Raw genomic sequence first — 16,185 nt, 5'->3', positions numbered from 1 at the left:
CACACGCTGAATCACACGTCCACTCCGCCAGCTCTTTCCTCCCTTGTTAGGCCTTCGTCTCCAGCCTATAATTTTATTTTAACCCAGTTCTAATTGATGAATTGACTCAGTTGTCATTTGCGTTTTGAAAAGCTCTTAGTCACCCCTACTGAAAATAGTGTTTAGTTCAATACCGTCGCTTTGTACTTCCTAATTGATATAATTGACTCTCACCCCGCCGAAAGCAAGCAGAACCACAGATAAGGGACACGTTGAAGCTTTGGTAGGGTAACGTGACCACTTCTTAAATCACATTTACGTTATTGGGCACACACAACATTTTTGCATTATTTTCTGGATTTGCACAAAGTAGTAATTTTGCTGCTGTTTATAGGGAAAATTAAAACATTTCTACCGGTCCACATCTGCAGGTTTTTACAGAAAGCTTTATGACATTGCCATTAGTCCCGGTCTGCAACTTCTAATCAGGGAGCATCAAAACATTCTCATCAGGGCCAGACCGGTGCAAAAATACAATGAGTCAAAAAATTGGAAAAATAAATGTCCGTATTGCTTTAATAAGAGATCAGATCAATCTGCTGCAGGCTGGAGGAAACATTTCTTCTCTTGTCCCTTCCCCAACAAAATGAATAAACAAATGAAAGCCGTCAGTGGAAGTAAGTCTCATCTCTTGAAAGGTAATAAAAATCTGGAATCTTTAAAAAGGATACTTATAGTGAGTGTGTAAATGTGCCCTACAGTGATAATATATCATCAGAATACAACCAGCATATCAACACATGAAGTAGTAAATCCACTTTGGTACATGGAGTGAACCTTTTAGCTTTCTTATGTTTGTCACCAATGGTTTCCAAATAGGAATAAAATATAATAAATATTTAAAGATATTAAAAATATTTTAAAATAATATATAAATTTAATATATAAGAATAGGACTCTATGTGCCCATCCTTCTTCAGAAGAGGACCCCTCACTCCCTGGGTTGAATGACACCCAGCGGCAATTTAGGCAGATGTGCAAGCACAGGTAGTCATGAACACGCCTCCAATCATTAAGGGGTGGGGTCAGGTAAGTGATCACATGTCTGGATGTTCAGAGCTGAATGTGCTGTACCAGCCTGCTCTATGCTGGGGCTATGATGGATGGTGTGCTACCCCCCCCCCCTCCCCCACCTCTTAGATTGTAAGCTCTTCAGGGCAGGGTCCTCTTTTCCTTCTGTGTCACTGTCTGTCATTTGCAACCCCTATTTATCATACACTGCTGTGTAATATGTGGGTGCTATTTAATGTTTATTAATATTGGCTTCAGAAAACCCCCCTCCCTATTTGATGTACAGCGCTGCATAATATGTTGGTGCTATATAATGTTTATTAATAATGGCTTCTGAAAACCCCCTCCCTATTTGATGTACAGCACTGCATAAAATGTTGGTGCTAAATAATGTTTATTAATAACGCTTCAGATAACCCCCTTCCTATTTGATGTACAGCGCTGCATAATATGTTGGTGCTATATAATGTTTATTATTGACTTCAGATCCCCCCCCCATGTGATTTACAGTGCTACATAAAATGTTGCTGCTATATAATGTTTATTAATAATGACTTCAGATCACCCATGCTGCATAATATGTTGGTGCTATAAAAATATTGTTTAATAATTGTGTCAGTTGACCACAACTACTTTTCCCAGGAGTATATGGTCATTGATGGACAGGTAGGGTGCAGGATTAGACTTGTCCAGTAGCTGGATTTGGTCTTGAAGGATCGGGAGAGAATATTAACCCAAATTTACACACCTCAACCTTGTAAATCACCAACCCCCACTCCAAAACGAAGCACAACATAAAATTTAAATAAGAAAGCACATTTATTGGCACAAAGAATGTACACAAAAAATATACAGACGAAAACAAGTTATTGCATGGTACCTTAAAATATTGTGATAAGCAGCAACAACTCATCTTTACACAGTAGTAATATCGACCTTTTTATTGCCGAAATCCATTATATTCTTCCAGCAGCCAAAAGGTTCAAAGTAAACATTCCAGTGTAAACCAACAGCTATGGAACAGCCTATAGGTGACCACACATTGGGTAAGATTGTCTAAGAAAATGTTTCTTATTATTGCCCCAGTTAAGTCAATTGCTCTGAAGGGTAATTCTACATTTCTGTACTGGAGCCAAATACAAAGCTATGTGTATTATACATCGTAGATTTGACTTATACCCCCCTTGCATTTCTTGTGTTGTGGATGGAGCATGCACACTTCACCCAATCAATCACATGGAGAATTAAAGGAATAGCATTCCTGGTCATTGTTCCCTACATCTGGGATCAGCCGGTGCCCATGTTCCCCCTATGTCAAACTGCACAATTTTGGAATTATCTTTTAAAGACTGTTTGGCCACCATAGGAGGTCTGCAGGAGACTTTGGCTGCTTTGATCTCATTATGCATGATTGGGGGCTACAATAGATTACAGTCTTTTGGATAGATAACATACCAAAGTGTTTCTTAGATTAGGGGGTTGTTCTCACGGATGGATGTAGTAGCGCTAATGCTTCACAAATGCATTCAAAGCATCCATCTACGAGTTGCCTTAAAGTTGACAAGCACATGGATTCTTTCTGGCAGTGGGATGGATAGATAACTGACTGGCAGACACCAAGTTGAATTTGAGACGGTGGATCTTCCACAAACGTTTGCAGATCTACCATTACCACCTTAAAGTAATGGCATTAGTAATTTGATGGCCGACGGGTATTCTAACCACGCCATATCCTCCTGCAAACCATGCATGTTAACAATAGGATTCAAGATCCCAACAAAAAGCCAAACCATTCTTAAGGTTCTGCCCAATAATTATTACACAGTATTTATATAGTGCTGACATATTACGCAGTGCTGTACAAAGTCCATAGTCATGTCACTAGCTGTCCCTCAAAGGAGCTTACAATCTAATGGGCCTACTATTGTCATATATCATTACCACAGTCTAAGGACAATTTTTGGGGAAGCCAATTAACCTAACTGCATGTTTTTGGAATGTGGGAGGAAACTGGAGTACCCGGAGGAATCCCACACAAACAGGGAGAACCTACAAACTCCAAGCAGATAGAGTCCAGGACAAGATTCTAACCCGGGACCTAGTGCTGCAAAGGCCAGAGTGCTAACCACCAAGTCACCTTGCTGCCAACCACCAAATTTGCACAAAGTTCGCTATTTTTAACATTCCTTTTGTATGGTCACATTGAGGCTGTCCCAACCAATCAGGACCTTTAAATATTGCTTGTTACTATAACAAAACCTAGTGCATTGTTCCTTAACATTTTGAACATGCATCAATGGCCAAGACCACCCCAGCCCTTCGTTACTACAATACAAACCATCTGGATTTCTCCCAGGAAAAATTAACACGTTAAAATTGTAATGGGGTTATCATGCATTTTTTTATTTTCTTACTGAAAGCCAATACTTGTGACAAACAGCTTGGGTGGACTTATAATTAAGAAAGACATTGCTGCAGATTGTAACCCAATTTCATGGAATGAAAATTAGAGACTTCTGTCTGGTTGGCGGCTTTACTCAATGCCAATTTTGTTCAATTTACAAGGCCCAGATCATATTGTATTTGGTAAAATTGTAAAAACAAATTGGCAAGACTTCTATCTTTCAATCTGCAACAGTTTCAAGAACCTTTCAGTACTGAACATGAAGAGTCGAGAGTTTTTTTTCCCAGTGCACAGCTGGTTTCCTTTCCAATATTCCTATGGAATACAACCAGATGTCTTGAGCTTCCTATGGCCGGTCTCAGATTGCACAGCTATAAATATGTCTGTGCAAGGATGGGAATGTGGAAACATTTTTTTCAATGTTAGTATTTTTCTCATCAAGTAATCTCAGGGTAGATTGTGTTGGGCCTCCACAGACATTGCTAATGCAAGGTACTCTGGGAAAATGCCCAAGGAGGAGGCGAGCCAAGGAAGGAAATTGTCCTCCACCTACTTCAAAAGGCTGGCAAGCACCCAACACAAGACACCCATTTCCTAGAATCACCTTAATGAATTAATTACACTGACAGTGTACATGGCAGACTATTCACCCACCCAAAGTTGAATGTAAACATCTCAGATTGTATACAACTTATTGCCACACAGACCTATTAAATGAGAGTACATTAAATGTATAGATTGTGCTAAAACAATTCTCCATATTATTGAGAGGGTATAATATTCTATACCCTCAGTATTCGGAGAGGACAGGAATACACAGAAAAGAGAAAAACACAACTACAACAGGACATATCCAAGTATGTAAACTTAATCCAGCGAAAGTCTTTAAAGCCTAGATGTAACTTATAGGGCGGCACATTGCATGCCCGAGGAATGGCGACACTGTCTGTCGTATTGCACTTTTGCCTTACAGTTCATATTCACAGTTTAGTCCACGGCCTGTACGGCATGTGTCAGCAGGAAGAAGTCGCAGTGATTGGACTGAGTTTCAGTTGGTGTACGGGAGACCTGAGCGGAACGGGGGCCAAGACCGAAGTGGGGAAAGTGAAACAAGACCCCTCAAAGTGCTGGCCAATGTTCATGTCCTCTGAGAAGAAGGAAACGGAGTCCCTTTTACAAGACATGACGGGCCCGCTGGGTTTGGAAGAGAATATTTCGGACTCGTAGTGAAGGAGTTGGCCCATGAAGCTGAAGTTGGGTGATATAAGGCTGCGGCGTTGCTTGATGTATTCAAAGGCCTCCTCCAGGTGGATCCGCTTGGTCTTCATGAGGTAGGCCATACATATGGTGGGTGACCTGGAGATGCCAGCTTCGCAATGGACCAGGACTCTGCCTCCTGAGTGTCTCACAGTATCTGCAGACAGAGCAAAAGTCCACACATAAGTAAAACTGCATAATAAAAACCCATGCCTCTAGTTCTATGCAAATTCATGTTAAGATGACCAGCTACATAAATGACATTCTTCCAAAACTGAATATTTAAAATCAGAAACCAAATCGTTTCAAGGATGAATGTTATGTGAAATTCATTCTTAGCACCCCATATGGACTATGCAAACTCAAAAAGGTGCAGCATGATATTTTGGGAGATTTGTGGTGTATTGGGCTGGACTTCCACAGTATAGTGCACTCCGACCTAAATAGAGATATATTGCCCTTGCACAAATGTTTTAGGCAGCAAGTTTTAGGTGGCCCCAGGGTGCAAAGCTCTACTATACCGGTGCTTGTAAAAGTGGGGTGCTGTCCCATTAAACGTGGAGACTTCTAATTATTTACAAAATGGCTCTGGGCCTATGACATGCGGTCATTAAAATGCAATGCAAGTTTTTTTTATGGCTCCAAAACATCTGCACATGTTGGCTGACCTCAGACAAGTTCATTAATTACATAAAACACCCCCCATCTGGGAACAAAGTCAAGTCAGGCCAAGGAAAAGTGCCCAGTGACCACCAGGCAGAGCAAGAGAGGGGTCAGCAGTCACAAAATCATTAACCCGTTTTATTGGCCCGAGCAAGCTTTGTCCTTGGAGACAAATTGGCAATGTTAGAGCACTGGTTCCTGTAATTACAAAGATGTTCTGTTTATGTCTTCCTTTGAAGCATTCCCTAATGGCTCTAAACAGCCACATTGTCTCTAATTAATGGTTGGGCTTTGGGGAGGGTGGCTGTAAAAATGTTGAAGCCCCAGAATGCCCTATATTTGTCACAGTGTTCACCATAATGCAGTAAAACAAAAATTCTTCTTGTGTAACCTGAAATTAACCCCAGAAATTGTTTTTATTATTACATGGTACATAGCGCAAACATATTACACAGCGCTGTACAAAGTCCATAGTCATGTGACTAGCTGTCCTTCACAATCTAATGTCCCCACCATAGTCACATGTCATTAATACAGTCTAAGGTCAGATTGGGGGAAGACAAAAGACAAAACCTAACTGCATGTTTTTGGAATGTGGGAGTACCTGGAGGAAACCCACAAACTCCATGCAGTGTCCTGGCCGAGACTGGAACCTGGGACCCAGCGCTGCAAAGACCAGAGTACTAACCACTGAGCCACCATGCTGCCCAATTAGTTCCAGAAATTTTTGGATGATTCTTAGTTAAACCTTTCATAATCTTTATATTCCACTTACCGATAAATTCTATCGCTTCTTGGAAGTGGCTACTGATATCGGCCGTGTGGTTGTCCTCCACGGGAATCCATTTGTAGTCATATTGGTCTTTGATACATCCAGTGCTTTTTCTAGAGACGTTGAGTAAGGCGGTAATGTGAAGGCCAGACAGGAATTCGCACTTTGACGCATGGTAGGCGCTGCCAAGGTAGAGGAATGGAAGGATCTCGACAGGGCTGCCCTATAATAGAGTTAAAAAGGTAATTTTAACGTAAGTTAAATAAAGTTTTACAGAATAGAAAGATTAAGTTTATGACTAGAACAGAGTGGGTTATCAAGACCATGAGTAATATTCATGATGAAACAGCGCTAATCTAAAAATGGAATATTGCATTACGTTTGTGATCTTTGGCTTTGTACCCTGGAATTATAACCAGTGAATCACATCGCAAGCCCACACGCAACTCCCGCTGTACGACCCACATAGATGAGGCAAGAAGCTGACAACGCCATTATTTCCCACCACAAGACCCCGGCCTCAGGTAGGAGAAGAATCTTCCAGCAAAACTCCCACAAAGCCCCCCACCCATTGTGTCTAATCCTAAAATCGCTGCTTTTAGGACAGGATGTGCACTTGACTTTGTAACCTCTTGTGGGCTACAAGATAGAGCTGTCACTTCACCTAATCCCTTAAGCTTCCTAAAGAATATTCCGTCTCCGTCTTAACTGCACAGATGACATTAGGAGCCGAGGTGGTGGTGTAACCAAGGGTATGGCCAACAACCGGTTTGAACATTATCTAATTATGTCGGGGTAACCTAAAACTGCTTTCTAAGGACTGCCACTGCAGAATATCAAATTGCATTTTAACATGGAGCTCAACATCTGCTTGGATGTTGGTGAACACAGTAATACATTTGATTAATGGTTCACCATCACTGAGAAAGAAAACTATACATATTAGGGCCCCATTAACACCTCTCCAATTTACTGTTTTAGGTTAATGAACATTAGGTCGCATGTTACTGTGCATTGTGGTAAGTGGAGCTGCCAATGCACCAGAAAGCACATTGTAATGCATTGTCGTGCCTCTAAATGAATGGTATCGTGCATTGATGCAGTATTACTGCACTGCAATATGTGAATCCTGCTTAAAGTATATCCAAAGTCAAACCTTTTTACATTTACTAGATGTCAGGCTTTTGTCATCTGTAGAGGCTTCTGTAGACACAACAGGGAGCCCAAAGGGAAGACTTTCCAAAAGAAAAGATTCTGATCACCAGAACAAATTTCCCCAATTGGAAGATTTCCCCTTTATTCTTGTAACATTTTGCATTTCAATACTTTCTGTCCCAATGATAATGGGCGCCATCACAAAGACTCCCCCGCATCAACAGACTAAGGAACGGGGTCTACATCCTCTGTATACTTCCTACACACCGGACCAGACCTGCCCAGTACACGGTGAGTTCTTGCTCCGTTTCTTCTACAAGGAGCTCAGAAGAGAGGTGAGGAGGGGGATGTTGCACCTGAAAGGTGTTGGCTATTCTTTGAAAAGCTTTAAAGACGTTTTGGAATTTTCAAAGGACAGGCTAAAGCACTTGTATTTTGTATACAGCGCACAGGGCTGCACCAGTCCTGGGGATACCAGACAACCCCAACACTACTTCTATAAAGAAAGTTCTGGCAGTAGATTGACTCTAAAACAATGCAAGTTGTGTAATGCATTACCAGAATCTGGTGAGATAATGATGCAATTATCTTCTTTTAGGAAACTGAAGTCATACAGTGTGTGTGCTGTCCTCTATTTATATGCAATACAATGTTTAACCCCGAAATGGTTTTTGAGCTGTAGGTGGGTGGCTGCCCCTGTATTGTGATGCAACTATACAGTAACCACCCAAAAACAGCCGGGTAGTTACATGAAAGTGCCGGATGGTGCACCCAGCTAAAAGGGCCCCGGGAAAACACTGCATTATATGTGTAAAATGTGTTTTTCTCCTGAACGTTGAAGCAATTCTTTACTTTCAGCAAAGAGTTACAGCAAATGTATATATCACACAATAACCACATTTGCATTTTGCATTGTCCGTTAGGAGAATAACATTGCAAGCTTTTCAGCTCAGGTTCTTTCCAATGTATATTCATTGCAGGATTTCACTTGTATGAATGAGCAAAGCCAGTGAAGGGTATGCGAGGGCTTGCGTCTGAGTTTAAACCGTCATGTTGGACATTACACATCCGCCGCCAGGACAATCTCACCATCAATAATTAAGTGGAAAGCTGATACGGAAGGAAGGTGCTTTAGTAATTAGAATGCTATAAGATCTGCCGATCTATAGGGGACAGGAGATGAGTCAAAGGCTATTTTCTGCTTTCAGCCATCTCCGCAATAAGCTCCGGCACTGAGCATTCTAAACAGGAAGCAATAATATCTCTATTGATCTCCGGAAACAGGGCCTTTCACAAGCCCATATCCCGCTAATGGACCAAAGCTTAAAGGACGGAAAGGCACTCACACAAAGCTTAACCCTTGCTGTTCCGTTCCTGTGCAACAAGACTCAGCTGAAAAATTCTTTCTATAACCAGCTTGCAGAGTTTATTCATTTCAGCTCCCTAATGCCAGGAAAAAGTTTATAGACTATAGATATACGTCAAAGCTGAGCCCTGGGATAAGCAAATGTTGTCTGAATACAAGAGCCTTGCAAGTTCTATCTTCAAATCTGCACAGTAATCCAGTGTGGCACTTTTCCCTCAGGAATTTGTAACAAAGACCGGTCACTGCTGCCCTCTCTACTTGTGCAATATGACTGGTCTTGTATCCGCCCCCTCGTATATTTGTCTGCAGTGGGTGGAGTTACTGGCTCCTCCCACAGACTATTGGCACACACAAAGTGGGTTTATAGCCTGCCTGGTTACTGAGGAAAGTATATTAGTTACCAATTGTGTCCCGCGGGTTCAGCCTTAACAAAGCAGTGCTATGATTTAGACTTTCAGATGCTCTAAGCTCAACTTGTACAATAAATTATATTACAGTCTTCTGTACCTGATCGTAGGATGGCTTGTGGAATGAGGTGAGTTTCTGATTCTGGAGATTCTGACTGCTGTCGTTTTCTTCCTGCGGCAAACTTTTCTGATCCACGCAGCATTCTGGGTACTCCGTGCGAAAGGATTCGTATCCACCTGCAGGAAAGACGAAATTGTTAGAATGACGTCAAGGGATCTATTAATAATGTTCACCTAAAACAATGACTATACAAAGGAAGTGATCTCAATGCAGAATATCTCCAGGCTTCAACCCTCAGCCACTGTCCAGAGAAGTAGATTTGGCTTTACTGCCCTCCTGCAGGTTCGTTTATCACAAAGGTGGCAAATAAAATAAAAGTTTCCATTTCCGAACCCCACCGTGAATGAACCACAAAGCTCAGCTCATTCCTTAAAGTGCTTGTTTAACCAAATTTGAAGCAGAGACAGGGCACCTTAAAATTTTTAATAAACAGCATTTATATAGCACCAACATATTATGCAGGGCTGTACAATAAATACGGGTTGCAAATGACAGACTGTGACACAGGAGAGGACCCTGCCCTGAAGAGCTTACAATCTAAGATCACTTTCAATATTAAATTCAGACCTCAATGATACCGATTCCGAATTGAACTTCTTCTCATAGCAAAAAGTTGTAGCTAGGCATTCACTATGGAGTCATCCCCCACCTACTAGATTGTAAGCTCTTCGGGGCAGGGTCTTCTCCTCCTGTATCACTGTCTGTATTAGTCGGTCATTTGCAATCCCCATTTAATGTACAGCGCTGCGTAATATATTATTAATAATAATAATAATAATCTTAAAAAGTTTTCACCCGAGATTTACATAACATTTTAACTACCGGAAAATAAAAGGGTCTGCATATAAATGTTTTCACATAGGATTCACTGATTAATTTTTTGTGCAGCATTCTGGGAAACCAAAGCAATGTTATATCATTGATCAATTAACATAACCCTTACAATAATTATACAGCGGCCATAATCCCCGATCCATCCTCCCAATGTACTAACACCTTGTTCCCAATGAAAGGGACGGTTATATAATACTTATTTCATATTCATTGGTTTATTATTAATACATCAACCTGATAATAAGATCAAGCTGTTTATGGAATGCGGTGATTATGGTCTAGGTGGTGACACATTAGTGTGATCACTTCCTGTGTAATCGTAATTGCCATCAGAGCAGGCTGTTCCAGACTGTCCATATGTCCTAATCCCCGGCTCATAGGATAAAGGACCTGCAGGGAGTCAATAGGAGGAGATTAGCAATTTTACCTCCTGTGCTGGGGGCGGCAGGAAGGTAACTCAGGACAAGGGGAGGAGATCTGACAGTGATAATTGCAATTCACTGAATCCGGGATCAATGAAAGAACCTTTTATTCAATTACATGGCTACAATACAGCCGCTATTAGTGGATAGTATAGCCTGGAACAAAAGTTACATTATAGGTTAGGTGAAAACACAGACAATGGTGTTGTACAAATTTTTTACAAGTTCCCCCACCTGTGCAGCAATTGAGATTTTTAACATTTTTGTAGCAGAGGATGCGGCTGGAGGCAAAAGGATGAAAATCTTCTAATCACTACAATTCAGCCACCTAACAATCTTATTAATGAATGGGCACACTTCGCCCAATAGAGGACTATAGGGAATGATGATTTTGTGTAAAATCAATCAGAGCTGGGAAAATTCATCCTGGTCACAGGACGGGATATGTGAGGGAGGACTCGGACATAAGTGAAATAGCACAGGAAGAGCAAACATTCTGCAAACACCCAAAACCATAGCAGCAGTTTAAAAAAACAAACTATTTTTTTTATATTTAGGAAAACCGTTTGGGGAGCTGCATGAACAAGGCAACACTCTTCTAATAAAAGCTGCAAAATATGTGATGGAGAACAATTGTCTTCCAACTTTAATAAAGATCTGATGACAAACACCCAATTTGGTCATCTCAACGTTCATTGGCACAACTTTTGGGGAAGCCGATCTCATTGGCTCCTTCACATCATAAAACTTATTTTTGGTAACAAAGGGCAATGTACAGCGCTGCCTAGTATGTTGGCATTATACAAATCCTGTTTATTATTAATAATAATAATAATGGGGTGCATTTGTTTAGTATACAATCAAATTGTAAGGAATTTAGGGCCACACAGATGCCTTCTTGGCCAAGCTTAGATAGCCCAGTAGTGATATAAGTGATGGATATAAGTGATTGCCATTTACCATGCAATAGTTTTAAGTTCATAAACTGACCAACAAAAACATAAAATGGACCAAAAATAGTTATGAAAATGCTTTTGATTGGATACAATGGAGTAAAATCTGTGTAAAGTTACATAAGCATGGCATTGGCATATTTAAGTTTTAAATTTTTTAATCCTTTATGAAAATCAAGTATTGGAACCTGGAACTTGATTGTAATTAAGTGTTGATTATATTAATCTAAACGCTATTTATTGTACAGCGCTGTGTAATATGTTGGCGCTATATAAATCCTGTTCATTATTATTATTAATAATAATAACCAGGAAAAAAACCGACAGGGTATGACTAATGTATTCTTGATGATAAGTGGGTACACAAGACAGATCCAGCTCAGTAGCCAAGTTCTGATAAATCCAGGAGCCTGCTCAATCAGCCAGACCACTTCCCCTGACCTTATCGCCCTGCTGCTGGGCAATTTATATGACACCTCAGCTATTTGCATCCTAGATGTGACAACTTGCAAGGACAAATACCACCCTCTGACCTGCTAATAACCTCATCCTAACTAGTTATATCCTACCAGGGGAAGCTGCCTCTCCCCAGGGGGTGATGGCTTTACAGGCCCATTAACAAGCTGCAGATGATTGCACCCATTGTAGGTACAGCTGAGATATACTGTTTGCCATTAACCCCTTACAACAGAGATCCAGGAGATGATTCAATTAAAAGGCTTCTTCCTGCATCTGATGAGACTATTTATGACACATCCTGACATTTCGCTCTTGGCAGAAATGTTTCAATAGATTTTGTAATGCAATTATTTTATCATTTGCAATCACTGGTTCATTCCACACATCTATTACAAACTTTGGGGGAGCCAAAAAAAAAATGAGAATACACCGAACACAATAAAGCAAATATTGTCTATGATCACACTGAACCATATAAATGCAATATAGAATTCAGTTTCTCTTTTTTATCCAATCAATTATTATTAGATCGGATACAATTGATTGGTCAATTAAGCCAAGCACAAAATTCAATATAATTTTGTGTAATGCTTTCTGGTTTTACATGTGCTAGTCCAGTAAGTCTGATCGTTTAATGAATTGGTAATTAGCTTTCTGCAAGTTTTTGATGCTTTTTTTTTTTAAAGTGAAAATCTAATTTATATCACAAAGCAACTATACAATCTTTATGAGATTTATAAAACGGATATAAAGACCAACCTACACTATTCAGTTTGTAGCCAATATTCTATTTGGTAGATATGATAAGGATTGTACAGTCAGATTGCAACATTTGTGGTGAGCTATAAGAATGCCATATACAGGAAAGTCATTTCCTGTTCAGTTTCAGAATATCGAAAAGTCAAATGACAAATTATAAGAATACAGGATTTATTAAACAGGATTTATAGAGTGCTAACATATTACAATAAAAATGACAGACACAGGAGGAGGAGAGGACCCCGAAGAGCTTACAATCTAGGAACATTGGACATCTCATCTAACATTACAATACAATACATACTACAACATTACAAAAAATCCACAAACTACAACCGTAATCCAGCCAATTTACCATCATTCATATTACATGCTAAAATCAAATTAATTTACAGAAATGAAAGCCTGATGAATGAGGTCAGAATTTATTCCCAAAGGGAAGGACCACCAATGGCTTACTAACAAGAGATATGGAGATAATTGGATTTGGGATTTCCGTATAATAGTAAACAGACAAGGATCTAAAATCAAAAATATGATGCAAACAGATCTAACGTCCCCTCACCACTGAACAAAAGAACAAAAAGTGTTCCAGGTGGAGGAAATGAGTCACCTTTGATATAAATGCATAAAGCCCAATGTAGTCATAGGTAAGGTTTTTGTCATTTAACCCTTTAGCAAGTTAAAATTCACACCTTCAGTGGAGGAAGCAGAACCCCCCATACCATACCAGGGAGCTGATCCCCATCATCTCTCCTATAGCACATTCACCCTTCAGTTAGGGATCCTCACATTCACATTCATCCACTCAAGATAGTAAATCCCCTTGTTACTCCTATGGGTAGCAGATCCACCATCTCTTCTATAGGTAGTAGATTCCCTCCATCACACAGACAGATATCAAATCCCACCACAGATCCCTTCCATATTGGTAGTAGATCCCCTCCATTCATACAAATGTATCTTTCCCTTATAGATAGGAAGGGATAAGAGGAAATCTACTATGTGCATAGGTATCAGATCCATTCTCCTATCAAATCCCTCCATAGGTATCGGATGCCCCCCTCACCCCAGATATCAGACTTCCTTCATCTACCCCCCAGCCGATCCCCTCCATCCTCCTATAGGGATCAGATCCCAAACATTCAGATGTAGCACTCAAATCCTCATCCCCCCAATCTATAGATCCCCTCTATCCCCCAATCTATAGATCCCCTCTATCCCCCAATCTATAGATCCCCTCTATCCCCCATCTATAGAGATCAGTTCCCAACCATTTTAATGTAGCACACAGATCCTCATCCCCTCAATCTATAGATCCCCCCACAAGTACCCATCAGCCCCTCTCTGTAGGGTGGGGTATCCCCATCAGCTCCCAGTATTTTGTGGCACTCCATCAGCTCCCCCAGTATTTTAGGGCACTCAATCAGCTCCCCCTGTATTTTAGGGCACCCCATCAGTCCCCCCAGTATTTTGGGATAACCCATCAGCCCCCAGTATTTTGGGGTACTCACCCTTCAGGAAGCAGATCCGGGGTCCCCCCGGCAGGCTGCTAAGGGTGTTGATCACAATATGAGCCGGGCTGTCCTTCTTCAGTTTCTGCCACCTTTGGCTCCTCTCATCCAGCACCACAACCACAGACACCTGTCCGTCCCGTAGCCGGCACCGAGCTCCTTCCTCCGGGATCACAAAGTGCAGCGGAGCCGCTCCGCCCCGGGCCCGGCGCAGCAGCACGGAGTTCAGGTTGACATTGATGGATCCCCGCACATTGGAGGCGCTGAATGGCAGATAAGGGCGGCAGTCCAGTAACAGACAGCGGGAGAATTCTTTCCTGATCAGTCGGTGCAGCCGCCGGCTCTCTATGGAGGTCACCTTCATGTCTGCTGAGGAGCCGCCGCTCTGCTGAGCTTTAAATGACACTTCCGCTCCAGGGGATCCCGCGGACTCCGCTTATATGGCATCGGGACGCCCGGCCCTGACGTCAATGCCCATATATGGAGAGTGAGACGCTCCATTCATAGAGTTGTGTGTAGCCCCGCCCCCTGGCAGAGTTCCCCCGCTAGAGGGAGGTGTGTGGTTGCAGAAAGCGGTGCGGGGCTCATTCTGCGCTGCTGGGATGCTGCAACATTGGCCCTGATTTATTAACCTCCCTGGCGCTCTAATTCCGCTCAAATTTCCATGCAAAAAGCGTTACATTTTTTTTTGCATGGAAATTTATTTTACATTTTAGGCTATAATTCTTAGGCATAACTCACTGAAAAATGTCCAATACTTAATACATTAAATAATAAACTGTAAATAAAAAAACAGTTAAACGTAATATATCTGTACAGTTGCATGTATAATATGCAATATATATATATATATAATACATTATATTATATAATATATATATATATATATATATACATATATAATATAATTATTATAATATTATTATGGGCAGCACGGTGGCTCAGGGGTTAGCACTTTGGCCTTTGCAGCGCTAGGTCCTAGGTTTGAACCCCAGCCAGGACACTATCTGCATGGAGTTTGCAGGTTCTCCCCGTGTCTGCGTGGGTTTCCTCCGGGTACTCCGGTTTCCTCCCACATCCCAAAAACATGCAGTTAGGTTAATTGGCTTCCCCCTAAATTGATCTTAGACTACATTAATGACATATGACTGTAGTAGGGACATTAGATTGTGAGCTCCTTTGAGGGACAGTTAGTGACATGACTATGGACTTTGTACAGCGCTGTGTAATATGATGGTGCTATATAAATACTGTATAATAATAATATATTATATGAATATTTCTTTGTATTGGACTCTATACAGCTAGTTTATATTGAATCCAATGCAAAATTATTTGAATTTCCCACCACTCTGCCCGCCCGCACCAGTCCCTGGGAAACCCCGGAGATCGTCTCTGCAATGCGCAGCTGAAAAAGACGGACATGTCCCCAGGACCTGTGGGATGAAACAAGGTAAGTGGTTTTTTTTTAGGGTAAAGCAACCCTGAGTGTGACTCGCTATTTGCAGGTAAAATCCACCCCAAATCACGCCAGTTAAAGCTCTCCAAAGCTGGAGAGGATTCACCTTTTCCTCAGTGAAGCTGGGTGATCCAGCAAACCTGGAATAGATCTGCTCCAGGATTGAAAACATTTACTAACAAATAGTAAATGACTTTTAAGATATCCATTCCAGGTTTGCTGGATCACCCAGCTTCAAGATGAAAATGTATCTTCTCCAGCCTGGGGGACCTTTAATAAATCAGCCCCATTGTGTCTCCTTCCCAACCAGGGACTTACCTGAGCACACCAAGGGTAGCCCCGAGGAAAGTGATTGGCCAGCCTAGGATGTAAGCACACCATCCCCTCATCCATTTTACCCTCTGATATCTATCTATTATTTTATATAACTTTATTGCAATTTAAATCTATTTGCTTTGGAGCAGCAGTGCTCACAATTACATGACAGGATGTGCCTTGTGCTGCTATTCAGGATACCAAGACCATTGTAGAGTTGCTGCCAAGGCACCTGCAGCACAGCATGCTGAAGAATACATGGTGTGTGTTATGGT

General features: G+C 41.3%; 1 protein-coding gene across 1 annotated transcript; it reads right to left on the bottom strand.

The window, feature by feature from the left end:
- Positions 1 to 1,850: 1,850 nt before the first annotated feature.
- DUSP5 (dual specificity phosphatase 5) lies at positions 1,851 to 14,545 on the bottom strand. Its single transcript, XM_072423849.1, has 4 exons — positions 14,137 to 14,545; positions 9,175 to 9,311; positions 6,150 to 6,369; positions 1,851 to 4,868 (listed from the first exon to the last, which is right to left on the bottom strand). Exons 1-4 carry the CDS (start codon positions 14,498 to 14,500, stop codon positions 4,468 to 4,470), a joined length of 1,122 nt encoding a protein of 373 aa, XP_072279950.1. The 5' UTR covers positions 14,501 to 14,545; the 3' UTR covers positions 1,851 to 4,467.
- Between the last annotated feature and the right edge of the window lie 1,640 nt (positions 14,546 to 16,185).

The sequence above is a fragment of the Pyxicephalus adspersus genome, chromosome 10, assembly GCF_032062135.1.
Source record: "Pyxicephalus adspersus chromosome 10, UCB_Pads_2.0, whole genome shotgun sequence".
NCBI classification, from domain to species: domain Eukaryota; kingdom Metazoa; phylum Chordata; class Amphibia; order Anura; family Pyxicephalidae; genus Pyxicephalus; species Pyxicephalus adspersus.
This window is presented reverse-complemented; position numbering and strand designations above follow the sequence as displayed.